Source organism: Cinclus cinclus, chromosome 1 (assembly GCF_963662255.1).
Source record: "Cinclus cinclus chromosome 1, bCinCin1.1, whole genome shotgun sequence".
Taxonomy (NCBI): domain Eukaryota; kingdom Metazoa; phylum Chordata; class Aves; order Passeriformes; family Cinclidae; genus Cinclus; species Cinclus cinclus.
In genome coordinates, this window is record NC_085046.1 from 120,153,302 (window position 1) to 120,180,987 (window position 27,686).

The 27,686-nt window shown below is 39.3% G+C and overlaps 2 protein-coding genes across 2 annotated transcripts; one reads left to right on the forward strand and one right to left on the reverse strand.

The window, feature by feature from the left end:
* Window positions 1-653: 653 nt before the first annotated feature.
* On the forward strand, window positions 654-16,615 carry TERF1 (telomeric repeat binding factor 1). The gene is made up of 10 exons (XM_062514636.1): window positions 654-846; window positions 2,752-2,847; window positions 4,917-5,047; window positions 6,025-6,111; window positions 7,393-7,542; window positions 9,587-9,693; window positions 10,849-10,914; window positions 10,994-11,037; window positions 12,064-12,128; window positions 16,361-16,615. The coding sequence occupies exons 1-10, from the start codon at window positions 654-656 to the stop codon at window positions 16,517-16,519; spliced, it is 1,098 nt and encodes a 365-aa protein (XP_062370620.1). The 3' UTR covers window positions 16,520-16,615.
* Window positions 16,616-18,178: 1,563 nt separating this feature from the next.
* Window positions 18,179-27,461, reverse strand: SBSPON (somatomedin B and thrombospondin type 1 domain containing). Its single transcript, XM_062502436.1, has 5 exons — window positions 27,245-27,461; window positions 20,994-21,188; window positions 20,369-20,459; window positions 19,373-19,549; window positions 18,179-18,732 (listed from the first exon to the last, which is right to left on the reverse strand). The coding sequence occupies exons 1-5, from the start codon at window positions 27,459-27,461 to the stop codon at window positions 18,615-18,617; spliced, it is 798 nt and encodes a 265-aa protein (XP_062358420.1). The 3' UTR covers window positions 18,179-18,614.
* Window positions 27,462-27,686: the final 225 nt, after the last annotated feature.

Sequence of the window (27,686 nt, forward strand, 5' to 3'; positions counted from 1 at the left end):
ACCAGAACATTGCTTGACCCTCCAGCACACCTTTGAGAGGAAAACCGTTCTACCCTTCAGCACTTACCTTAAATTCAGCCCTTCACAAGACTACCCTCTTCCTCCCCGGGTTTCACATTTTAACAGGTACAAACGGCTGGCTTTTCAGACAGCCACGCTCTAATACCGTCCCTCTCCACATTCTATCGTGGGCTTCGCTGACGAGTCGAAGCTCCCAGTTTTCAGTGTTTCCAGGCTCTGGTAGGTACGTCCTCCCTCCCTCCCGCAGCCTCCTCTCTCCCGAACCCACATAAAGACGCGCTTAAAGAAGCACTTTGGATCCTACAGACAAGTAAACACCCACGTTTCGCCTTTTGCTCCCAAGAAGCGTGGGACAAGGTATCTCTCAGAGCCACCGCTCCATATGGAACAGCGCTGCCGCACCATCCACTCTCCGCCTCCAAAGGGCGTTTGCCGACCGATCCAAGCCCGAGGTGACGACACCCGGGCTCTGAGGGGAGGCCGCGCTGATTGGTTACGGCTCGGCGAGTAGGGCGGAGCCTGGCGGAACGGCTGTGCTGATTGGATGCAGAGCGGGACCGGGCGGGGCGATCTCTCTAATTGGTGAAGGGCAGGTCTGGCAGCCGTTGGCGCGCGGTTTGAAGATGGCGAAGATGGCGATGGCGGCTACGGAGCTGAGTGAGGCAGATGAAGGCGGTAGCAGCAGCTCCGTCAGTGTGGCCCTGCCGCTGGCCGTGGAGGCCGTGGCTGTGGAGTGGATGCTGGAGTTCGCCTGCTCCTGTCTGTGCCGGCACTTCGCGGAGCAGAGCGGGCCGGAGTTCTGGCGGTGGAGGGACGTTGCGCAGGGTGAGGAGTGGCGGCGGTGGTTCGGGTCTCTCGCTCAGCCGCTCCCGGGGCAGCGAGTCCGGCGGGGCCTCAGGGGCAGCTGCCTCCAGCATGCCGGATGGTGGGAGCGCTAAAACGCTCGTGGCCTGCCGACAGCCGTGGTCAGCAGCCCTGGGGGTGATCTTTGAGCTCTTTGAGGAGCCTCGGGAGATCCCCTGCCTGAGGAGGAGCCTCGGGAGATCCCCTGCCTGAGGAGGAGCCTCGGGAGATCCCCTGCATGAGGCTAGCGGGGAGCCTGTGGAGGGCTCGGGTGTTACCGGTACCACTCGCACACGGTGCCAATACAGCAGTGGTAGAAGTATTTCAGAGAGCTAAAGTCTGGTAGACGGAGATGAGATGAGATGAGATAAAGTCTGGTGACTGGATTTTGAATGGAAAAGCATGTAAAATGCGAAATAAACTATAGACTGAGAGTGATTGATAAATAGAAGTAAATGTCTAAATCTCATATAAATTTGATGGATTTATGATGTTTTCTTCTGTAAGAAGCAGTTTTCCTGAGGACACCAGGTTAGAGCTTTGGGGCTCTAACGTGTACACTTTGTGTGTATATATATGTTCGTAGTAGTATGACTTGTTTAACCTCCTGCAAAGAATGGAATTCAATGGCCTGCAGAATGATTACTAAGTAGATCGATATGGGATATGGTAAGAGGTAAGAAATCTTAACGATAACTTAATGAAATACTTTGAATGGGAGGCTGCTAGAAAAAAATCATTTATGTTGCTTCTTGATGCATGGCCTTTGGACTCCAATTCAGCAGGAGAATTGTACTGAAGTTTTGTGAAGGTGGGAAGCAGAGACACTGTCAATGCAAAAGCAGATTGACACTATCTCCTGAGAAGAACTGGGAAGACTGAGTATATCAATATGAACTATTAATTAGATTGTACAGAATTCAAAGTAATATGGAAAGGAATATAGGAAGGAATAGCAGAGTTTGAATTTGTTCCTATTCTGTTCGGCAGCAGAGGAAGGAGTTTGGCACTCGAAGATTATAAAGTCAATATTGTAAAAGTCTTTGGGAAAAGCTAAGCACAGTCATAATATTGTAATAGAAAAGCGGGTGTGTTTTTTTTATAGAAACACAGAGCTATTACTCTTGCATGTGTTAGAGAGACACGACAGAAATAATGATTGACTGTCAACAAGAAGGTGAATTAGAACTGAAGCAAGTGCAGAAAGGTAGACAGGCAGTGGTTCCAGATGATACCCAGCAGCTCCTTTGAAATCCAACTATTCTGTGATACACTTTTCATTTTGAATGGTTCTGTATTATGCTGTGAAGATTAATTACTATATTCAGCACATTAGCATAAGAAATTCACAGTAACCTGTGTCATGGGAATAAACTCATGATAGCTCCCATTCTAAAATATGCAGTAATCCTTGTGACCTTCCAGCCTTGCAAGGAGGATTTCCCATGTAAATTTACATTTCTGAGTAAGCTCTCCATGTAGCTTTTACTGCTTTAGTTCTGTAAGTTGCTATAGCAACATGCAAGTGTTACCAGTCTGCCTGTGGCTCCTGGTTTGTGGGCATTCCCTGGAAGTGTTCTTTGGGGAAGACAGCTGTCTTTTGTAGTAACCTACTTACCAAAAAAAACCCTAAATTCAATACTATGGTCTTTGAAAGCCTGTGATTAATTCTGCTGTTTCTTCAGAAAATTATATTTTCTTCTGGTCAAGCTCTTAAATATTATTTAAATTGTTTTAGCATGGAAGAATATTAGTTAAGTGTGCTTCATTGGTTTCTTAAGGAATTAGAAATTTAGTGAAATCTGATAACACAGTGTCGAGTATATATCTAGCCACACTGTGGCAGTGCTGGAGCAAGACTGACTTAACTTTTCTCTTCTTTTCTAGCTCTTATTAATGGCCTCTCTCAAATACCTCCACATCAGAAAAAAACAGTATATCTCTGCCAGCTTTTGATAAGAATTGCACAAGGAAAAAGCCTTGGTAAATACTCAGGTTCTTCTTTCCACTTGCTTAAAAATAGTTGCATGATCTTCTTCCAGAGGTGTATTAGATATGCTTTCACATAGCCTTTACTGTGCATATCTATCTATATATATACAAATAAATTGAATAAAATTCACATTTTGGACTATCTTTATAATATATTTGACTGAGCTGTCTGCAGGACTGGTGTCACTCTGTGCTGACTGACTTAGCTGCATGGAGTTTTAATGACCATATACTTCTTAAATCACCAGGTTTCTTTTGTCAGAGTAGTATCAACAAAATAAATATATTTGAAAGGACTGACTAGCTCTTAGTGAGCAAGTTTAAAACTCAGGATATGTGTTCTTTTCTGCACATTTAACTCTAGTGGTTAAAGTAGGACAGACAGCAGGAATGATAATATGTCTGTCCATGTTTCCCACAGAAGACCGTAAGACTTTCAGCTGGCAGCAAGTCCTTGGGGCCCTTATTCACTACCATATCCTCTGTTTGGCTGCATTTGTAACTTGTTGGTTTAGCCAAGGTGATTTTGTTTGAGTTTCTGGAAGACTTTAACTCTTTTTTTCCCACTCTTTGACAAAACTCTTTGGAATTTAAAAACCTCAGAAGCAGTCTTGAGAGCATGAGCATGAAAGAAAAAAGTGTATTCTAGCCCTCGCAATGCCACAAAGTCTTGTTTTTATACAATTAAATTTCCTGCGTTGCTTGTCAGATAATATGTCATCCTGATTTAGTTTAGCTTGAGAATCAAATTCTAATATTTAAAATAGTTCATCAAATTATTTAAAATAGTATACAAATTATGACATTTTTATCCTAATGCTCTGAATTATATTACTGTATATAACATTTGAGAATATGACTTCATTGTATGTCTTTATCTTATCAGTAGAGAAGGATCTGTGTGGTGAGGAAGATTGCATGTGTGTAGTAGGTATTACATCAGGTGTATCTGCACAATGTACATGGAAAGCAAATATATGGTAGATTTTCTATTTTTTCTAGTTATTAAAATATTTGATCTACACTGATCTCATAGAGAAGCCTGTTTCAGCTCTCTAAGAGCTTAATACTTTGGTTTTACACCATTGAAATAAGCAATATGAAGTGTCATGTTACTTGATTGAGACAATAATTGTGCTTGTTTTTAGTTATGTGTATATGCACATAGTACTGTTTGAAATTTCACTGTTTGGCATTGTAGTGGGTATAAAATAATTCTTCTCTCTTCAGCATTGCATAAATTGTTTACCTTCTGTCTGAAAAATACTTAATGAAGGGAATAAGTTACTAAGAGAGATTCTGTAGTTCAGTGAATATCTTGAATTAAGCTGGCAGTGCCATGGGAAAAAAAGCATTTGTGCACCTGCCATCTCCTCCTGATCTGTTACATTGGCACACTCACTTGTGCAGGTGTGCAGTGACCAGACTGGGAAACTGCTTGAGAGTGTTGAGGGGATGAATATTTGGCTGGGCTAGATTTCTGCCAGAACTGGTCACTGATCCTTTGCTGGGAGTTTGCACAAACCTTGGTGCTGGCACAGCAGTACCTTGGCACGGGAGGTTGCTTCTGCTTTTTCAGTGACACTCCTGTGTAGAACTGTTTGAGTTTCCCTCTTGGTTTAAGCACTTCAAATACAACAAAAAGTTAAGATATGGAAATAGTGATAGACTCAGGGGAAAAAAAAAAAAACAACTACTTAGCATGGTGATTATATTACAAAATAAATATTATCACTATCAAATGTTGTGATATCTGTTGCTAAGTTTAATGTATTAATGCCAGCTCAAATATCTAATTGCAAGTGGCATTTATAGTGAACAATCATTAGCTGACATAGCACCTGCTGAAATTGCAAAAGTAATGTCTTTAGCAAGGGCAGGAAGAGCCAGTCTGCTCTGAACAGAAGACAGTTGCTTCAGGTTTCTTAAACACACCTAAAAATTGAGGAAAACTAATTGAAATTGTATAATACTTATTACTTTACTGCATATAAATAATGTAATCTATTTAACTTTATCTGTTAATTTTTCTAAGTACTTTGGTTTTTTTCCCCTCTAAGGATTACAGTTTGAAAATGGTCAAAAAATTTCACCTTTGGAATCTGCTCTGTCTTTCTGGACTTTACTTGAAAGGGAAGAAATTAAACTAGCAAAACTTCATGAAGATATTCGTCGCTTGATTCAAATTCAGGTCTGTGTGACTTAGAATGCTTCAGGATGCTACCTGCTCATTGGGCCATCAGGACCAGGGCAGTGATTGTCCCCTATGCTCAGCAGTGGTGAGGCCACACCTCAAATCCAGTGTTCAGCTCTGGGCCTCTCAGGACAAGAAAGACTTTGAGGTGCTGGAGAGTGTCCAGAGAAGGCAGCGGAGCTGGTGAAGGGTCAGGAGCACAAGCTTTACAAGGAGTAGCTGAGGGAGCTGGAAGTGCTTAGCCTGGAGAAAAGGAGGCTCGAGGGAACCTTACCACTCTCTACAACCACCTAAAAGGAGGTAGTAGCCATGTGGGGATTGGTCTCTTCTCCCAGGTGACTAGTGACAGGACAAGAGGAAATGGTCTCAAGTTGTGCCAAGGGAGGTTTAGATAGGGTTATAGGGAAAAACATTTTCACACGAAGGGTTGCGCAGCATTGGAACAGACTGCCCCGGGAAGTGGTGGAGACACTGTCTCTGGAAGTGTTTGAGAAAAATGTGGATATGGCATTTGAGGACGTAGTTTAATGGTGAACATAGTGGTGGGTGCTAGGTTGATTGTTGGACTTGATGATCTTAAAGGTCTTTTCCAACCTTAAAAATTCTATCATGCTAAAACACAGCCCCCTTTACAAAAAGTTTGGGCTATTAGCCGACTGAGCTGAATTTTCAGTTTTAGTACAGAGTAAATAGAGCTGTACAGGGGACTTTTTCCATCTCATATGGTTCCTGTTTGTACCAGTTCCAATTTGTTTCAAAAGCTGCCGATCTGAAAAAGACATCAGTTGAAAAAAATTTTAAAACTAATTTCAGAACTAACTGCTAGAAGTAGATAAGTGTCAGTAACCCATAAATATATAATCATCTGAATTTTGGGAGTCTTAAAAAACTGTAAAATTGTGCATTCTCTTGTTTTCTTCTGAATCTCAGGTGGAAAGTATTTCATCATATCTTGAAATTATATTTTTTTGTAGATTGTAGCAGTCCATATGGAAAACAGATATTTCAAGGAAGCTGCTGAAGTTCTTGAAAGGCTGTTCACAGACTCTGAATCAGATAAGGTAGTAACTTGCTCAAATTGCTTTAAAAGTTTTTGATTTTCAGAGGCGAAAGAGGTGAAGTCAGTTTGCAAAGCTAGCAAATCCTATCTGCATAACTTCAATCTCATTGTTGTCTATGTAGTCACTTTCACACCTATGTCACTTTAAAATACAGAATGAAATTTGTGGCTAGGAGATTGGTAGAAATACTGGATGATTTGTGAGAGTAAAATGCTTTTAGCAGCAGTTGTTGTTCTTCATATTCTCTTCCACTTCATGTGAGGAGTGAGATGGCACTACAAATTCTGGGCATTTGATTATTCTGACTACTAACAGCCAGTTTGCTGATTTCTATTGTAGTGGACTATATTTGTCACTTCTGATTAGTGTTCTATGTACCAAAGTATCCTAGGGAAGGAAAACTCATTAGCTTCTGTAGTATAGACTGAATGCTATTATGCCTCTGCCTGGGAAAGACAACATATGCATCAGTCCACCTCCTGGTTTGAAGTTGACTGCATCATTCAGAATGTTGCAAGTTTGAGTGAATATCTATTTAATATAATAGTGCACACGCTTGAATTTGGTGGGGTGAAGAAAAGAGCAATAGAAGGATTGTAAGTGAAAAGAAATTAAAAATGCTACCTATATCTTCAGCTGGTATATTAGGACACATGTTTTATGTAAGTAGTAACCCGTGTATAACTTACTCTTCAGATAGATACACTTCCATTCAGAGGGTTTGGATGTTTGGAAACTGTAGATTGTGGTAATAGTACTCAAATACATAACTAAAAATGCAGCCTATACACAGAAGATAATTCTCTGGCTATATTGGCTTCTGTAAAATTCAGAGGGATTGGCAGGCAAAATGTGAATTTCTGATTATCGGTATTGATATGTCCTTAATGATGCTTTACTAAGTTATCCTTTTCCTGAACACTACACCCCTTTCAATGGCAGTCTTTTTGAGGGAGTAAATGAGAAGAGAGAACTGAGTAATGGGTAGCTTTTCCTGGGTGCTTTTTCCTCCTCTGACATCCCTGCTTTCAGTGTTACTCATAAAGGAAATGAAAATATGGATCCCTGGTCAGTTACACTTTACCATTTACTGAGCACATAAGGTAAATACTGATATTATGTTTAGTTGACTCTAGAGCCCTTTCAAACTGCAGCATGAAATTCTATGGGGATATTCAGGAAACTGTATAATAATCATGTTTAGCTTTCTATATTTCCTGTTTAGCACAGATACCAAGTTTACTGCAGGATTTGTGTTGTTTAAAGTTGTGCTTTTCTTAGCCTTTAAGGGTGAAGCTGGCAACTGTAATTAAAACCAAGGATCCATATGTTCCTCTTCTCCAAAGCTTCAGTTACAGTCTTTTGATAAGTAAAGTCAAGTCTTACATTGAACTTTTCATGAAAGAAAATGAAACTAACTTCTTAATACAGGTATGTTGAAAGTATTTTAAAAACTTGAAAAAACTTACCTGATACAATTAAATAGATTTATCCTTTCAAGGGAGTTGTTTAAGCAGTATTCAGTTACTGTATTAGATGAAAAAAACTTTACCTTCCTTTGGATTGTCTTATATTCAACCTTTTTGTTTTAATTAATATGTCTTGGAGAAAGTTAGTAGGAAAGAGATTCCTCTAAAATATCTTCTACAAATGTTTTCCCACAATTGTTTTGATTAGAGAAATAGTTAGGAAAACAGCATAATTAGAACAAGATTTGTTCAAGAGAAGTTGAAAAACAGCTTTATATTTAATGCTTGTTTTATTTAAGCCTACATGACTTCTCATACTAAAAATAAAAATCAAGAGCTGTTGATTTGGCTAAAAGCTTTAGGAAATTTGGAGGAGTTAGACGATAGAAAACTATTATTGCTGTTTTCCTGTAAATACAAATGTTTCTTACAAACAGCCTTGCTCAAAAGTGATTTAAAATTGGCAAGGACAACATTCCTTCTTCAGTTAATCTTCAGGAGGATTGTAAAGAATTTCTCTTATGTTTACTTCGTATAAAAGAATATTGAATTATTCAATTATAAAAGCACAGACGTCTAAAGGTAATAAGAAGCAAATTTTAAATAAACAATCCTGAAGTTCCTTTGTATTTTTCATTTTCTTAACAGAGAGACTAGACAACTTATTAAATACATTCAAAGTATAATACAAGGAAAACCTTTTAATGGTTTCACTTGACTGTCAGTTTTCAAGTTTATTTTTCAAGGCTCTTTCTTTGAATCTAAGAGGAAGTGGAGGCTTGGAGGTATTGGAGAAGGCCCAGAACTCCATACTAGCAGGTCTAAGGCCCTCACTGCCTGCACCCCCAGTGCCTGCACATTTGTCCTCCTGTCTGCACCCACACTGCAAATCTTGCTTTGAACAGAGTTATTCTGGCAGATGGATGAGACAGCTTTGTGAAGAATTCCCACTTCTGTGTAGCACAGAGGTTTTCCAGCAGTGTACCCTGTCTTCTCTGCAGAAGAACACTGTAACTTTAGCTGTTAATTTCTCTTCTTTCTTCTAGTGCCAGATGTAGAAGTGTAATCATAGAATAGTTTTGATTGGAGGGAACCTTTAAAGATAGTTTAGTCCAACCCCCTTACAATAAGTGGGGACATCTTCAATTAGATCAGGTTGTTTTGAGTCCCATTCAACCTGGCTTTGATGGCTTTCAAGGATCAGGCATCAACCACCTTGCTTGGCAGCCTGTTCTATGTTTGGCCACTCTTGTAATAAACTAAACAAAATTCTTCTTTATATCTAGTCCAAATCTACGCTTTTAGTTTATAACCATTAACCCTTGTCCTACCACTACAGGCCCTGCTTAGAGGTTTGTCCCATCTTTATTCAGTGTAGGACACCCCTTTTAGGTATCCTATAAGTAGTGCTGAATTACTACTTCCTTCTCTTGGCAATGGAGGAGAAATAATCCTAGTTTGTGGCTAAAAGTTGGAGCAGGATGTTAGAAATATTTTTCTACCAGTGCAAAAAAAGATTATATTACAAGACTAAGGTCTGTTTAGACAGGTCTTTTGAAAGTGCTACATGTATGCATTGTCCTGCCATATACTACAGAACTAGATGAACTTGACATCTGTCAGTTTTAGTTTCTAACCTAGTTATAAAAACCAGGTTTTGGAGTACTTTGGTAGTATTTGCAGTCTTAGTTAAGCTCTGCAATTTACATCACACATTTTTAAGTTCGCTCATAATGCAACTATTCGTTGTATTTCTTTGTGTCCATATAAAAATCAATTGAAGCTATGACTGAAATTTCTCCAAGTTATTAGTTGATAAAGATCTTTATGGATTTCAAATTAACATGCTAAAGTTGTTTTGAAACTACTTAGTTTAATGTAATTATCTCTGGAATGTCTGTCAAATAAGCACTACTAATAAAAAGTATACATATTAATCTTAGTGCAAACTCCTATCTAGGTATTGCTTGGCTTTAATTTTAAGATATCAATTTCATTTCTCACAGGAAGCCACAAAACATGTGGCATCTAAAGGGTTGGAAGCAACAATATTGCAGAAGAGACCTGTGGAAGTCAATGAAAATTACAAAGGTGATTTGAAAACAAAAAAAAGGTTTGTATTAAATATTATACTGCTAAGGGATGTGCTTGGACAGTAACATGAAACTTGTAGACTAAAGAGTAGGTAGAAAGAGGGAAGTTAAATTCCAAACTGTTGTCCAACAGAAAATTAGCTACAAGCACATTCCCATTTTTTAAAATTTGTGCTCTTCTGTGGTTGTTACTTTTGGCATTTACATCAAATAGCTTGTCATTAAGTTTAATTATTTGTGAGGTTGCACAATTTGCAGTTTAAACAGCTGTCAGTCTATAATCATAAAAGCACAAAAAAAATCTTTGCTTTTTTTAATGCTTGATTGAGCTCCTTTTAGTTTTAATTTCAGGCTGTAGATCACCTCAAGAAGAAAAAGAATAAGGAAATAGAATCAGTCTTATGTTTTTCTTACAGCTAACCCCTTAATGATACTAGTGTGAAGGGAAATAATTCTATTGCTTCATGATTCTGAGAGTGCAAACCTTCAGAATAACTTTACAATTATTTTGGAAAATGCTGATATTCTAGTTTTATCACCACTTGTTTTTCAGGGAGAATAAGTTGCAGTCTTTAGCTGGGATAGAGTCTGTGTTTTTTCATTTTTATACTTGGAATACTTGGCATCATTTAGTTAAGAAAATTGGTGGATGCAGGCAGTGTAGAGGAAGACGAGTCATAAGATTTTTAAATTTATTTTTTTAGAAAGGGAACTCCTGACACATCTGAGATATAATTGAAGACTCATTCGGAAAAACCTATGGAAATAATTCCTAATGAAAATATAGAAGTGCAAAATGCCTCTTATCTTCAACTTAAATGTCTTGGAAGCAGGCTACCCAAGAAAGTGGTCACAGCACCAAACCTGGCAGAGTTCAAGAAGCATTTGCACAGTGGTGTCAGGCACATGGTGTGACTCCTGGGGATGCCTCTGCAGGGCTAAAAGCTGAACTTTGGTGATCCTTGTAGATCCCTTCCAACTCAGCAGATTCTGTATTTCACCTCCAGGTATAGGGAGGCAAGGTTAAAACAGTGAGTGCATTGATGCAGTTAATAATTGTATGCCACTTCTTCTGCAGAGAAGTTTTAGGGATTTTCTTTCATTTAAATATTGTTGAATCATATAAATGGCAAGTTTCTGCCTAGGAAATAATTTTTTTGTCTTTTCTTTTTAAGATTGCTGAAAGAGGAACAGTATATCACAAGTCAGTCATCTGGAGACATTAAAAAACACACAGCAAGGTAAAAAATCTTGTTGTTGCTCTGGTCACAGGTTTTTCATCAAGTTTTGTACTTTTTGTCACATCTGTGTTCTTTGCAGGAGACATTCAGGAAAGAAACCCGAAAAGACCAGAGTTCTTCAGAGTGAGTATTACTTTATTTTTATGCTTTGAAAACAGTCATGTCAAGCCTTATTTCTAACTGTTATCCAGTGTGATTCGATTAATGCAGAAATTGTTGTGGTGGATAAAAATAGTCCAAGTTGTATGTGGTTTCTGCACAAATGCAGGTTTGGTATTTGCCATATTTAGGAAGCTGTGAAGTGGCTTAATGTTCTCTAACAATTAATTTTGCAATATCATTTACTATTTTCTGGTTTGCTTAGTTGGCTTATGGGATTTATGGTATTCTGTGCAAAAGAAAGCTCCAGAAGTGCACTGCAATTATTTTTTTTTTCTGAATTCTGTGCTAGATAACTTGATTGGGAAGCAACTAAAGAAGTTAGCTGTTTGGAAAAACAAATAATACTGTAAAATGCAGAAAGTCAGGATGTTTGTGCGTTTTCCTGGTATTACTTCTTAAAAACGTAACAACACAGATAATGTAATACTTATAAGTAAGTTCTTAATAACATTAGCACCCTCTTACAACAGAGAGATGATGATATAGTTCCAGCACTTGGCCATGTTGTAAATGGAACTACAAACTCTTAAATTGCCTTGAATGTTTGTCACAGTTTAAACCTGATACATGTACTTGGAAATTATGGAATTTGTATACAAAGAATCATAGCTCTGATTGGTTGTTACTTCCCATTCTCTATGTAAAAAAGGAGAGTAGTGTGTATAGTAAAAATGTTTTTACCAAAATGAAATGTTTTATTATATACCAATTTCTACCTAATTGTTTAACATACAATTCTTCAGTGAGCTCTACTGTATAGAAAATATGGTGGGTTTTTTGAATAGCCTCTTTTTGAAACTCTTGGACTATGGCTGTATATTCATATATAAAAGTATACTTATATGTAAATAGACACTGAAATATTCCCAATCTGTCAAAGCATATCAAAATAGTGTACATTCTTGTCATGTGTAAATGGTAAAGTGCAAAACTGTTGCCATGATGTTGACTACTCATTGTGCTGGATTTGTATTAACTGTCTTCTAGGTCTTAACAATATGCAAAATATGGGAAAAAAAGAAGTTCCTTTGGCATGTAGCCAAAGAAGACAGGTTTGTACCTATTCTCTCTAAGTGAAGATTAAATGAATCTGCATGCACAGAATTTTTCTCAGCTTTATTTAATCTATTTTTAAAATCTAGTGCTTAGATTTAAGATTCTGTAGATTACTCAAGTGCTACAGTTCCTGAAATCATTACAATCCTCTTCTTTTTAAAGGCAGGATTTTACTGTCTCAAATATTGTTGCTAATGCTTCCAAGCCTTTTATTTGTTGAAATACACCATTACCAAAGCATAGTGTGAAATAAAAAATTCTTTCCACAGTTTGGATTAAAGAATTCAGGGTGTTATTTGCCTGTGAGAATTTTGGGCAAATATCAGAGGCAACTTGTTTTCCAACTTAGAAGTCTAAAGATTTAGCAATTTTGTAATTTAATACTTAGTTTATGTGATGTAAAAACATATTTACTCGGGAAACTACTTTTTATAAGCCAAATGGTAGGGTCTTCTTATAATGCTGCATTTCAAATGGTCCTTAGTGCTCTCTTCATGGGTAAGCCTACTTCATTGAAATACATTAAAATAACCCTACTGTGTTCACTAATGCTAGAATTCCCATTGGTGGAAAGTGCAGAAGTGTATGCCTTAGTAGAATGCAATTTAAGGTTGACTTGATGTTGGGGTCTTTCAAGCTAATTTTTTTTATAGCCAATTTTCCTTCATGAGTGTTTGGCATTTTATCAGGATAACTGAAGAAATTATCCTTAAGTAAATGTATTGCCATTGTTGGATTCCTCTTCATAATATCTCTTAGGAAGCATTATAGAATCTTTATGTTTAGATAATAGTGCAAGTTATCATCATACATCCATTTTGCTGTGAGCTGTTTCATTTTTCTGGTGTTCATTCTGATATTTCATTTTTCCTATAAGAGGAAAGACCAAATCTGCTTATGTTTATGGTTTTGGGGTTTGTTTTGTTTTCCTAGAGGAGAGTTGTACTTACTCTATTTCCTTAAGCATTTTTACTGAAGTTGATATGCTGGTTAAATCTTCAGTTACATGCTGTCCTCAAACTGGTTAAAGTCTTAATGAGACTTCATCTATCCTTGAAGTTTAGGCCCCTATAAAGAGTTTTTCACTTTCTAACAAATCTCAGGAATAGTTAGATCACTGAAAACCTTTTTAAAAGCTGCAGCTAAAATCAGTGCCCTAAAAAAAAACTAATAGCAGCACTTTCTGGGTTTGCTTTTTGCCTTTAAAGACATAATTACTTTATTCCAGAATATATTTGGATAGGTATCTTGTTAGCCAGTAGCTGGTAAGCATGAACATTTCCATCAAGCTTGTTTTCAACATCCAGAATTAAACTATTTGGACCATAATGACACAAAGCTAATGAAAGCTTTGTATTCACATATTTTTATGCTGAGCTAGTCTGTTATGGGGTCACCTACAAGCACTGTGTCTAGGTCCAGGGCTTGCACACACATCTTGTTAGAAAAAAATAGGAGTTGTTTCCTTAATTATGTTGTTCAACCTTAATTGAAATATAAAGTCTAAATTTGTAGAGAACTGCATCTGACCGTAGCATTGAAAATTTTAAAAGAATTTAAATGAAACTTATGATTCAGAGCTGTTTCTTTCAACACTTAAAAAAGTTGTAGGCATTTGCTCCCTCTAATATTTATGCCTTGCTCCATACCACTGAAACCTCATAAATGTTTTGTAGAAAGCAATGATAATTGGCCTTTTAAACAATAAATCTTCTCCTCTGCTTAATCATCTGGGTTATAAAATTGTCCACATGCATGAAAGAATGCAATGAATGTCAGAGCTGTTGACTTCTAGAACTTCCTTTTCCATGTAGTTCCTCATTCAATGTTGGCATTGTTTGCTCTTGTTTTGTAAATGGCATTTCACTGCAATGGTTCAGTGCCCATTTTCAGCCTTTCATTGCAGTGTTTTCAGTTAGCTGCATAGAACAATCTGCAGTGCTATTGAAAGGACAAATACTTTATTTTCTCATTCCTGAATTAGGGGATGCAAGTGTCACAGAATTTAGGGAACTGTTTGCACTCAATTTTCTGTCCATTAAGTATGTGGCCAATCCTTTGAGTTGTCTAAAATCAGGATGGCACATTATTTAAATTAAACAATGTACCTGAGAATCTGAGTGTTTAGAATTTAGTCAGACCGGTATGGAAAACAAAAAATTCATTTAAAGCTGAAGGAGAAAACTCTGAGCAGAGTCCCATAATGCATAAAGGAAGACAGGTTACTAGAGCAGAACTGACTAAGGAATAATAATGTCTTTAGATATGTGAGGGAGTGTCTTCACATTCTGCCTGGCAAACTCAAGCTTGCTCTGCTGGTGTTCAGAGCTGACCAGATGTCACGTTGCTGTGGACCAGGCACTGTGCTGATGTGAGCTCAAGCGTAGTGCTGCATTATGTCCAGGCTTTCAACCAGTCTTGTAACAGTGCAAAGCTGGAATCTACATCAATTTTGTCCCAGAGGGGACAGACAGCTTGTCAGTGAGTGGGGCAGGGGGCAAGTTATTGCTCTGTGCTGTTCCTCAGTGAAAAGAAAACTAGTCAGTCCTTGATTTACCTGTAAAGCAGGCCCCTCATTTATACAACAAATGGAAGAAATTTATTTTTAGAAAAAGCTCAATGTAAGCAATTAAAATCAGAACAAGCTAAAAACAACCCTTTTAACAGCAAATATAATTAATCATCGCAAGTAACAAGGGTTGTGATTGTCTCTTTTGATGAAAGTATTTGAATTATCTGGTGCTGTAGGTCAAGCATAACTGTGTTACTTGAATAAAGATTTTATTTAGGAAAGTTTTCTGGCATGCTCTGAAATGACATGAACTGCGTGATTCCAATGGAATCTCTGGCCTTTTAATAATAGCAAAAAAAAGCTATTCACTGCTAATGTTGCAAAAGATCAGTGGAACAGAAAGAATTGGGAAAAGGAAGTATTCTTGATAAAGGGTAGACTATTTTAGAGAGGTTTTAGGTTCGTAACTGTTTAGAAATACAGTTGAACTACTAACACTTCTAATTATTTCACTGCTTGATGAGGTTTGTCAGTGATCAGTTTACTGAAGAGACCCTTATACTTGCATTAAGCTAGAATTAATCCAGCTTTGTGATGTGAAGTTTGGTCTTCACACACCTCAGCTTGCACTTTGTGTAGATGCCACATTTTCCCTTTTTGGAGAATAACCAGGATAGACTTTTGATCGGATACAGTTTTGAGGATGAATGCTATCTAAGCTCCTTCCCCCTCAGAGACTCTCCCCCTGTCTTTCATCTCTGAGCCCTGCTGCAACTTTTAGAAGTTTATATTTAATAGAAGGGTGGAACCATGCAGAATAGCTCTTAAAATTGTCACCTGGTCACAGACTGAACTGATGATGTTTCCAAAGACCAGAATCTTTTCAAGATCCCAGAAGGATTCCACGTCATTAGGAAATAAATCTATTTTTTCTTCCTATTTCCATGGATGTGGGTACTTGAGCCACTGACAGTCATACTGGCGGGGCGTTCCTGCTGCTCATTCTCTCTTGTGCACAAGCAGGAGGGTATGCATTTGTGTAATGACAACAGCCAAAAGATTCACATTTCCTTTTGGTACATTATTTTTCAGAATTAAGTGATGCTTGTTCCCCTGTAATTCAGGTTTCCTTGCACTTATCAGATCTACTAGTTAGCTTTAATTTAAGGCTATTCCTTTGCACCTGCGTTTCCCTTTCTGCCCAGTTCTTCACAATTTTGAAGGTTTGAGTTGTAAAGGTGAGCCATAACATGATTCCCTAATGCTCAGTTCTGCTTTATAGCCAACACCATCTACCCATTTGATAGTTGGAAGAGATCTGTTACTTACAGGAGGTTTTATATATACTCTGGGAAACCAACCTTTCTTTTATTCCACCAAACTATAAATTTTAGGCCCTCAGATTAAGCTATTTGCAATTCTTACGGCTCTTGTAATGTTCTAGAAACATATTTTATTTCCAATCCAGTTACTCCAATTAACCCAAGGCTTTATTAACACAGGTCCCCTTTGGGAGTCCCCATAAAGCTCTGCAAGTTCAGTTACAAATTTATCATTTATCTCTATTTTCAAGATACTATGCTTGAAAAAAACCTCTCTGACATCTATACACTAATAACTAGAGAGCTGTTTAAAACTGGCTTTTGTATTTGCTATAAGCTCTTACATTAATACCTTTGTCCATATATCTGAAAATTTTCTCTGTTCTTGCCCTAGCGCTGGACTCAAAAAGAGGACTTGGAGCTGAAATCGGGAGTAAAGGAGTTTGGAGTGGGTAACTGGGCCAAAATTTTAGTCCATGGTAACTTCAACAACCGAACAAGTGTCATGTTGAAAGACCGGTGGAGAACATTGAGCAAGATCAAACAAAACTGATTTGAACTACAGGAACCAACTCTTCTTAACCTTTCCCTACATAAGGACCTACCCTGGCTTTAAAAATAACATCTTATTTTAGTCTCATAATGTGCAGCGGAGTTGCTGTCCTAAAACATGAAACAGAACAGTTATAGGTATAAAACATTCATGTAAGATCACTTGCTCTGGTAATGATGACTTAAAGGTAAAGTCTGGCCTTTTTCGCTACATGCAATAATAGATGACCTAGATTCTGAAGTGTGAAAATGTTTGCAGTTATTTAAGAAATATGTATTATGTAAATAGGGTTATTAGATCTGACTGGCACCATCTTTAGCTTGATGGAGGCTAATAAAAGGTCAAGTATTCTGTATTTTTAAAGGATTGTATCTCTTTTAAGAATGACCTTTTCATAATTACTTCCTGCTATATAACCCATTCTAAGTTGTTTTGCTTCCCTTTAAAATTTGGGTCAGATTTGTCATCTCTAAGTTATACCAAAAAGTATGTATTTATTAGTATTGCTAACTTTATGAACTGATCGTTTGTTGTTTTTCTTTCCTGCAGTTAAAAATGTGTAAAAATGTATTTTTAAGTAATAAGAGGACTTTTTTTATAACATGGAAAGGAGCACTATTATACAAGCACTTAGCATCTAGTGGTTAGCTTGTGCCACCTACCTTGTTTGGACAAGTGGCTTCTTTCAGACCAGCAGGAAAGGGCAAGCTTAAAAACACATGGCCAAAATGGGACTCAATAACAAGTCTACAGAGCCAGTCACAGCAAAGATTCAAAAGGCACTTGGCTGGGGATCACTATCAAGGTCTCTGCTGGCCACTGCAATTCTCCTGCTCATGAGAGACTGGAACAGATGGATGGTGGCACTAGCCTTTCCCTCTGGCCTCAGATCAGTTGGAAAAAGATTTCCACAATCTCAGAAAATTCATGCTTTCCACTGTCATACTGGTGTGAATCTAGTGACTTTTACAATGCAGCATTCTTTTAAAAATTATATCACTTGAATTCAGATGGTTTCTGTACCTTTTCTCTTGGCTAAAGTTTTTATTTTCCAAAAACCTTACAAGCCAAAGCCCCTGTCTGAATTGGTCATAATAAAGTTTCTGAGATCATTTTCCCCATTAAAAAGGAAAACATATATTCTTGAAATCTGAAGTGTTCAGAAAATATTAAAATAATCTCTCTGTTTTGGAGGCTTGCTTTCATTATAATAAAATGGTGAAGTAAAATTCAAAGGTTTGTTTCACAACACACTCTTATTGAGGACAGAACCTCAAGCAGATGACCTTCCTCATTTGTGCAAGGGTTGCTATGATTTCTTCCAGGAAGTCTTTATATTGCATGGAGATGGTGCCTGTCTTAACAGGAAATTTTCTCAATCTGCATAGCAGCCTTGCCAGTGCTTCTTTTGTTAATCATTGTAGATGAGCATTTTTAACTAGTAATAAGTAACTTTGTTACTCTTAGCCAAGGCCTTAGTCACAAAGTCTTGTCTAGACTCATCTGCCAGAAATTGCAAATTATTGAAGCAAATTCCTTAATGCTGACTACGTATATGTCTTCATGAAGGTGGCTGAAAGTGAAAACTGCAGTGTAGCGGAAGAATACTTATGAAATTGTAATATAGAAAATTGTCTAGATGATACTGTAGAGGAACAAAGGACCTAAAACTGGTTTTTGCTCTCAAAAACTTCATTTTTATTCACCCTTGCTCTGAAATATTGACAGTAACTATTCTCAGACTTGAAAATATTTGGCTGGCTCAGTACTGAGTAGGAGCAGTCCCTGTAGACAGGGCTGTGGCCAGTAAAGATGGAGAACTTCAGAAAAAGCAACTACTATGGTTAGAAACATTAGCTCTTTATTGCAAAAGAGAAACATGGGAACATGCTCCTAGTGTTCTAATACAGAGTTCAGTCTTCACATTTTGTATTAAGGCAGAGAGAATTTCCTGAAATACTTCTGTCAAAGTTCCTACTTGTTTAAAATTTGTTAAGGCTCCAGAAAATGCAGCAGAAATATGTAGGTTTCCTGGCTGGCACTGGTGTTAATTTTCTTATTCTTTTTGTTGCCATTTTAAAGATCTTTTAAACTTTTATGTAAAAATAAAACTATGCACCAGGGGACAGGAACAGTGCTCTAGTTGCCGGATCTTCTTCCAGGTTCCTTGGCACTGGGAGTTGCCAATTGCTTCCCAGTGCAAGATTTTATCTCTGAAATGAGAAAATAAATGAGAAATCAGAAGAGTAAAAGCTGTGTATTTAGTGTTACTGGATTGTGTTGTATAAAATGTCAGAAGTTAGTTTAATCATGTAAGACTTTGTTAAACTCATCTAGCTCTTAAAATGCTCTCTGGAGCAGAAATTATGTTCCTAAGCAGAGCATCCAAGATGGTGTGTTGAGTAGCTGGTTGTACAGGTAGTACAGTACTGTGCACATTAATAAATGTACGGATCAAATAAAAAACAGTTCTGAATAATAAATATCTACTTTCACAATTACTTTTCTAAAAACCAATCTACCACTGGTAAATCTGCAATCACATTTGGAATATGGCAGGGAACATCCTTTATAAGTAAAAGTGCCTATAGCTGTAAAAAGTCCTCTTCCACTATACAAATTCCTTCACTTCTTCACAATAGTGAATTAAGCATGCAAAACACTGAGCTCTCATACTGAAATTACTTCCCAATTCTATCTAGGTTTTAAAAGCAATTTCTGTGAGAATTGAAAAAGTAAAACTTTCTGAGCTCTACAAATGATTTGAGCCTATTCCATTTTTTTAGATGCAATAAATGCAGCTTTTAATGAGACCTTGGGAAGTTGTAAGTCGTGTGCTGGGTTTTGGTTTACCCGTGTGCTTTGTGGCCATCTCCGGAGCAGCGCTGCGTGGCCGTGCTCATGGCCGGGGGCTGGCAGGTGACGCACACGGTGTGTCCCTCACGCAGGTACTGCATCCAGCGCGCGTACGGACGCGTCTCCAGGGCGCAGTGGTGGGAAAGGGATTCTGTCCTGAACTCCACACAGTATCTGCTCAGAAAGAAAAGTACCGAATTATCAGAGGTAAAGCATGAGCTAAGTACACACTTTGACTGGACTTACATGTCATAAGGGTGGTGTTTGTGAAGTGCAAGTTAGACATCATCATTGCTAACAAATCTCTTTCTGACCCTAACCTAATCGGTGGATCCTTAAAAACATTATGTAAACTATTTCTCATTCTTTGCCCCAGTCCAGTGTTTTATGCATAATCTCACTTTCTAGTAATGTGCTGTATTCTTAAATTATTTTGAAAAACAGACCTCGATAAACCATATTTTTTCTTCTATGCTGCTGAAAGAAAATGGAAAAGAATATCAATGAGTTTTATTGCTCTAAGGAAAATAGCACAGGACAAAGCATTATGAGCATTACAGACCCAGTAATAGCCTAATTTAAACTTCATTACCATCTCTACTGGTAACTAAACAAAATTTCTTACTGCTTGTGTCAAACAGTTAAGAAAAAAAAGTCTCTTGAGACCAATCCCATTCAGCCCACTTTGTTCAGAGACCTGCATCTAATTTCTCAGACTTACACTTCAGATACATTCAGCTTTGTTTTAGCACTGTGTTTACTGATGGCCTTCAAAAGCTGCTATCATCAGATTTGCCACGATCCCATTGTCTAATTCAGGACAATTAGCAAGTAATAAAAAACATCCAGAACATGCAAATAAACTGCAGGAGAGAAAACCAGTACAAGCTATAGCCTATTGTTTAATTATTGCAAATTTAATTACATTTTTCTCTGTAGCCAGCTGTTTCCTACTGAACAAGATGACCCATATACATATGATGAATAGATTACCCTAGTGCTTCTTTGTCTGAAGGCCAGAGAGAAGATGCTGCTCGTCTTTTTCTTTCTTTAGCGTATTCAGAGGTAGTTATGAAAGCAGGGACTGAAGAAAATAAGAGTTATGGTAAAACAGCAAGGCATAGATGACTCATATTTCATTTACTGTAACAGTGGGTGAATGAACCAGGAGTTTGTTGACGGCAATGTTGGCTCACTTTATTGAAAAAGTGATAAAATGCTGGCAACTTTGGACCTCAACCCCATACCCTACAGCTAAGTTCTCTCTTTTTTCAGAACAAAAATATCTAACAATGCATGCCATCTAGTCAGTGAGGAAATAGGATGTGCTGGAATCCCACAAGGAGTACTATTTCCTGTTTCTTACTGAATTTGTGTTCTAACTTCGCACAGAGATCATTTGATACTTACATCCAACTGAAGGAATGCATGCAGCTTAGTTGTTTGCTTGACAGAAATTAAGAAAAGCCAGAGTAGCAAAATAAAGTTCTAATTTATAATTTTAACCAGCTAACTGCAGATATATGCTTGTTTTTTTTTGCTGTTATTGACATCATTAGAGTTTATGATGGCTGTGATGGACACAATCACAGATTGTGAGAGACGAAATTGAGAATACCATGTTCATGGCCGCAGTCCTCCCCCTGGTAAGTCAGGTATTCCAGGCAGCCAGCCTTCTCCTCCACAGCTGGACATGGCTCCCCACCATTTTTAGGTTCCTGTTGAACATAGCGCCTACGGATCCGCAGCCCAGGATGACATTGTTCTGCACAGCCACTCCAATGACTCCACTCCCCCACAACACAGGGAATAGCTGCAAAGCAGTATTAAAACATTACTAGTAGTCAAGACTTCTGTTTTATCTTAATTGCTCTCAAAAGCTTGAGATAATAAAATTATATTGAGGGGCTTTTTTGCTTGGTTTTGGTTTTTTTACTTTATCTTTTCTAACTTTACTGATATGGGATTAAACGCTCTTCCAGTATTTTGCATACTCAAACTGAAACTTCAAACCTGCCTGCAATGCTTGGCTCCCTATTCCATCCCTTGTCCACAAAGAAACAGCCCCTCATCAAAACCTTTCACTACAGCTGTGGGGGTCTTCTGTACCCTCTTCTGAAGCATAAAGCATTAGCCTCAAAGGAGACCAGCTCATGGATTATCTACACCAGACTGGTCTGACCTTCCTTGGCAGTTCCTACACCGCTAGATTTTGTCTAAAGGCCGGAACATTAAGTCGCAGCACTCTTGATTCCCTTCAGATCAATTTCTAACTCTTTTTCCTCAACACTGAACTTTATTCACTGCCACAGCTTTATTTCCCTGTTTTAACACAGGTCCTGCTTATTTCCAACTACAGAACAGTCAGCTGGGTATTTGAATTTCATTTCTCATGGATCACAAACTTCCTCTGAACTTAATCAAAAATTCTGGGGAAAGTACCATTATTTTTCAAGTAAACTTAGAATCATAAGAAACTGCATTTCCCTCAGGCAGAGGAAGAAAAGGTTTTGCAGTGTCATTCGCAGAATAGGAAAACAGGTGATAGATACATTATTCCTGACTGAGAAGCTAAATAACACAGAAAAGTCTTCATTTTTCCATTTTAAAAAAATGCAGCTGTAAAGAACACCCAGCCATTTCACATCTCCATGAAACTGCTTTCTTCAGCCTCATCTCCAGGAACATCCAGTCCCTGGTTTTGAAAACTGTATTACCTAAAAATTGTCCCTTTAGCAGTTAGAATGAATACTGCAGCTTTTAAAAACTGTATTGAAGGCTGAGCCCCATGAGATTGGAGTAGGAGATCACTGGCTGCTCACTGATGGACCAACCATAACCCCTCCACCTGGGAACTTCAAATCTGCACAGCCATGGCAGGAGGAGCAGTAAAAGAGCAGATAAGAAAAATGCCTCACACATGGACATCCATCAAAGTAGAAGAATTCTCTGAGGATAAGCAATCAGGTCCCTACATGAGTCATCCTCAATCTGTGGCCTACAAGGACATTTACAAGGACTGACTGGTGATCCATTCCCAGTAGCCTTTTTTCCTGGAGGCCACCTGGTAGGTGCTCCAGGTTAAGAGAATGGTACAAAATACGCATTATCATCAACGGGTGGGCTATCTTAAACTGGTTCTGGATTGTTTTGGGTCATGCTTCTCATTATCTAGTTAAATAAAACTTTTCATTTCCCATGTGTACTATTTCTCATTAGCTTGTAACGGAACATATCACTTGCTTTCAATTTTTTTTCCCACATTTCTGGATTACAATTTAAATCCCCAAGAAGCTTTACATTTTAACCACAAGTTGCATCCTTGTGTGAGTGTTGCAGGAAAGTGATGAGACCAAACTTTCAAGAAAATATTTTATGTCCTCTGAGATTCTGCCAGTACAAGACATTGGGAATAAAGAGTGGAATGTGATATCCTCCTTGGGGTTTGTGACTCTTCTCATAAAACATAGAAATTTCAGTTTTTGCTCTGTCATTACATCTCTAATTTCTTGGACTACTACCAATATCATAAAGCAGATAAAACCTCTGAAAGAGGCTCCTTGGCAGATGTCCTTACCAATCTATTAAAATTCCCTTCCTCTGTTCTCACTGTGCACCAGCTGTTCTGACCAAACTCACTCACTTTTGAGTGCCCTGACAGCACCAGGTGTATTGTGGCTGAGGGTGCTGCATCCCATGCCCTAAGGAATCCCACTGAAACAGAACCACAGGGCTGCCCCGGGTATTGGGCCACCAGCTGTCCATCCTGCTCAACAATTAGTATTCTCTGGTGTTTTCCTCTACTTACTGATAAACACCTTCCCAGACAGCACCTGGTTATGATTTGTAAAACAGCAATGGAAAATCACAGAAAAAGGTCCCTTTGCCACATGCAGACACCTGACACTGCACCACCAGGCACTGCCCTCAGACACATCCAGGTACCCCAAAGTACATGACACAACCTCTGTGGCTGTGAAGGCACCACATGTGCCTGACATGTTGCAGTACAGCCCCCAGACTCTGTTCCAAGAACTGTGAACTGGAAAAGAAAAATAGTGATAGTAAAAATGTCTTAGACGTGGGATAACCAAGACAAGTGCTAAATGCAGTATGGACTTGAAGTCTTGGCCACCTGGCTGCACAGTTCTTGACCCCACTTGATTTTATGGTACAAGCACAGTACCATTCAGTGCCTGATCACACATCTTAGTTCTACCCAAGTATCCAAAGGACAGTAAGAATCTACCTAGCCTGTTTCCTTCTCATCTATTGATTTCCTTCCAAGCTGGCTGTATGAATGACCTGCATAAATAAGAATTTCCACAGAACTTTAATCCCATATTAGCACCTTGATATGCAGATAACATCTCATTTCAAGTCTAACATCACATTTTCCATGAAGAAACTCCCAAAGGGACTGAGTACCTGCATAACAGATAAATCGATGACGTACTGTCATACTGGAAACAAACCAAGCTTCCAGTTAAATACTGGTAACCTGCAGAAATACATGGTAATTTTATGGTTATCAAGATTTAGAATAAGAAGGATGAATTGCCCTAGTCATGTGGGAAAATAAGAATATTAGGTTGCTATAAAGGAATTTAGGCAGCGGGATAATAATGTCACTCTTGCAGTCAGTACCCAACAACTATTAAAGGACAGTAGATCGATTTTGTGCCTTGCTGGAAAGATGTCAAATTCCCCAGCATGACAGAGACTGGGTCCATGAGCTAACAAAAAAAGGAATGGTGCCATCTCTTGACACACAAGAAGAAATAATAGGGACCCATACCTACATATTTATGGACACCTCTCTGTGTTGCTATTTGAGCAGTTAACACAATGATGTTAAATGATGATTCATTGAAACAATGAGGAGGATGCAAGTCAAAGGAAACTGAAAGATAGGATTTGTTCTCAAGTATCTATCAAAATGTGGAAGCTAATGGGACGCTTGTAATTTTAAAAATACACAGAAAAATTACACTGTTATCTTATGAAAGACAGCTTGAGTAGTTAAAACTTTGTTTTTGTCTTCCATATGCAGCACTATGAAACACAGATCCCTATTTCTGAGTCAAACTCTAAGTTTTTCCCATCTCTGGAAAAACAGAGGATTGCAGTCTGTTCATTGTACAACATATATTGTAATGTATAAGGATCTCTGGATTTTCTTTGATTCAAATGGTGGGCTGATTCCTTTCTCAGGCTTTCTCATTGGACAGTAATTCCTTTTTAAAATGCTATATACAAAAATATTCTTTCTACAAAAATATTCTTTTATTCAAAAATACTTTTCAGTGTTAGAACTGTAAAGAAGTTTATTTAAAAACTCTTGAACATGGGTTCATCAGTCCATAAACTTCTGCTGAGCCATGTGTTTTATAACGTACCAAACCTACAATGATTTTTAGGCATGACAGAATTTAACCCTGCCACTGGCAGTTTTAGAATGTTCATTCTATCAGTGGTTTCTTTTATTTTGGAGCATTGTTTTTGTATGATTCCTAACATCTCTTGCATCCTAGCATCTCTTGATTACTTACACTTGGGGCACTTTCCACTTTCCTCAAAGGATGAAATGTCATTTTTGCAGGTGCTGAAATAATGAGTTGTGAACAGGTTGACAATCTGTAGCATGAGAACCATTGTTCATCTCTCTTTACATTTGTATCTTAAAGTTTTGAACTTTACATTTAAAACAGTGAACTATGACATTGAACACCCCTGGTGTTATTAAATACATAGACAGATTTTAGCAAGATTCAGAGGGGAGACCTCAACATCCAATAGGAACAAAAAAAACCCTAAAATTTTTGCCATACTTGTGTAAATTGATAAAACCTTCCACTGGAACTATTTAGAACTTCTGTTTATACAGAATACAAGTTAAAGACTGCTTGCCATAGAGAGTATAAATGATCGTCTGCCTTTAAAAGAACAACTTGTAAATTTAGCTTTTGGATGTGTGATTTCTAGGACCACCTTGCCAGGGTGCCAAAATTCTGCCCTCCCATGCTACACCCACCAATGCAAAATGTGCCGTTCCCTCTGTGTTTGCATTGGTGCTCGCACAACTGGGCAGCGAGGCAGTGCAGGGAGTCAAAACAGGCAGAAACAGCAACAGAGAAAACAGAAATAGTTACCTGTGTGTTTAGCTCCCTGAACTAAAGGCCACCAAAGACTGGCAAATTCCAGCTCTGGTGCAGGAGAGGCAGTGGGACTGGGAGGCTCCATGAAGACTCCATCTTCCTGACTGGACCTAGGGCAGCCACTGCCCACACAGGGTACAAGCACGGTGTGCTTATACTGTAAATATATAATGCCTTTCAAGACAATCACCACTGAGTCTGAGGTTAAAAACACCATCTTGATCAGATCAGGGCATCATCAGATGCCAAAAGTCACCCCAGAAGTCATGGCAATGAAAGTGTTTCAACTAGAACTTCTCGAGCACAATCTTGAGCTTCATTTTGAAGGATTTCAGCTCTGTTTTAATGCTAACACTGTGTATGTTTATCAGCTCTGTCCTTTTATGCTTGTTAAATATTAAAAATAATTTGATTTACTGAAAAGATGTAATATGCTGTGGCTGTATGACAAGCATCTTGCCAGTTTTCCCTCTACTGACTTTTCTGAAAGAAAGAATATTGTATTTTAAAAATGCTTATTTCAAAAATGCTACCTTCTGTCAGACTTTGTGGTGCATTTTTTCCCTTCTGTTATTCAGAGGAGATTATTTAACTGTGTGAGAGGTGACCATGTGTCTTCTAGTGACCTGGAGTCATAGTTCTGCTCTGCTGAGTTCTGTGCAGCTTTACATCCCTTAGAATGTGTGTACACCATCCAAGAGTTGTACTCCCCCTTCCCTATCCAGGCAGATGTAAGCCAGCTTGGGTCCCAAAGCGATGTGGCTATGTCAGCATGGCATTGAGCCTGATAAATACACCTTAATTAGCAGGACTGTGCAGCAGAGGCTCATGACTTTTTGGCTGTAGGCTGGCATGTGTCCAGCCAGCTGGGAAGAGACATTAGGCTGACCGAGTACCAGCACTGCACCTGCAAAGCAAGGTCTGTGTCCCGCATCCCAGGCACAGAGAGGTCAGTCAAATTGTGAAAGCTGCAAAGGGTAGAAATCCCACAGAAGGAGGTTCTGTGAATACCGACAAAGCAGATACTCAGTTTGGTAGAACTGGGCTACTTTCCCCTCCTTCTGTCGCTCACTGGGATGCCATGCCATCCCCCGCGGCTGGCAGAGGACCCTCTCACTCATGCTCCTACGCTTATTTTAAAGCCTTTGCCTTCACAGTAAATTCTTGCAGATTCATGCTCCTAGACAAAACCTCACCGCAGGGACTTCCCCAATTATTTCATTGATATTTGTTTGTCAGGATGTGAGGAATCAGCTGAGAGACACAGGCAGTGCTAAATTAATCTTCCGGCTGTCTTTGTAATCGGGCATCCCCCCTGCAAACAATCTGTGTTTGGGACTTGCCTGAGTGCAAAGTAAGTAACATAATATTTTAGAGGTAAAATAACTCCAGACTGTCACTGTACTACAACTGATCCGGAAACCATTTCTGTCTAGTGAGAAAAGTTTCTGCCTCCCTTCCTGAGCCTACCGCTACCCTGGTACTGCCCCAGCCTGGTGCCTGCTCATGCCCTCGCCCCGGGTCCGGGAAGGGAGGAATCTGCCCCTCTCGCAGCCCTGAGCCCATGCCCGCACGTCCCAGCTCTGAAGCCAGCGAAACTTCCATCCCGCGAATCCCCGGCAGGCAGCTCCCGCACCCAGAGGGAGGCCGGGCCGCGGGGTCCCGCCGGCCGCCCTCCACTCGCCGGGGCCGCCCGGCCAGTACCACCTACCCGGGCACGCCTGGCCGTGGTCGTGGCAGCAGTCCCCGGCTCGCCGGCAGCCTTCGTCGCAGTAGCAGGTACCGTAGCCACCTCCCTCCTTCCATCCCTCGCCGACGCAGGCGGCATCCCGGCCCTGGCAGCACTTTCCCTGGCAGCTGCCCCCGGCCCCGCTCCCGGCCCAGAGCAGCCCCAGCCACAGCGCTCCCGACAGCGCCGTGCCGCCCATCACCGCCACAGCGATCACCGCCACACCGACCACCGCCACACCGACCACCCCCACACCGATCACCGCCACACCGATCACCGCCACACCGACCACCCCCACACCGACCACCCCCACACCGACCACCGCCACACCGACCACCCCCACACCGACCACCCCCACACCGATCACCGCCACACCGATCACCCCCACACCGACCACCCCCACACCGATCACGGCCGCGCCGCC

Bases quoted from the DNA above. Each gene is read 5' to 3' on its own strand.
- TERF1 (XM_062514636.1), top strand. From the start codon at position 654: ATGGCGATGGCGGCTACGGAGCTGAGTGAGGCAGATGAAGGCGGTAGC. The intron at 6,112-7,392 runs GTAGTAACTTGC...TGCTTTTCTTAG, and splicing joins CAGACTCTGAATCAGATAAG to CCTTTAAGGGTGAAGCTGGC. The intron at 10,915-10,993 runs GTAAAAAATCTT...TGTTCTTTGCAG, and splicing joins ATTAAAAAACACACAGCAAG to GAGACATTCAGGAAAGAAAC.
- SBSPON (XM_062502436.1), bottom strand. From the start codon at position 27,461: ATGGGCGGCACGGCGCTGTCGGGAGCGCTGTGGCTGGGGCTGCTCTGG. The intron at 20,460-20,993 runs GTATTCTCAATT...TATTTTCTTCAG, and splicing joins GGACTGCGGCCATGAACATG to TCCCTGCTTTCATAACTACC. The intron at 18,733-19,372 runs GTAAACCAAAAC...TTCTCATTTCAG, and splicing joins GATGGCCACAAAGCACACGG to AGATAAAATCTTGCACTGGG.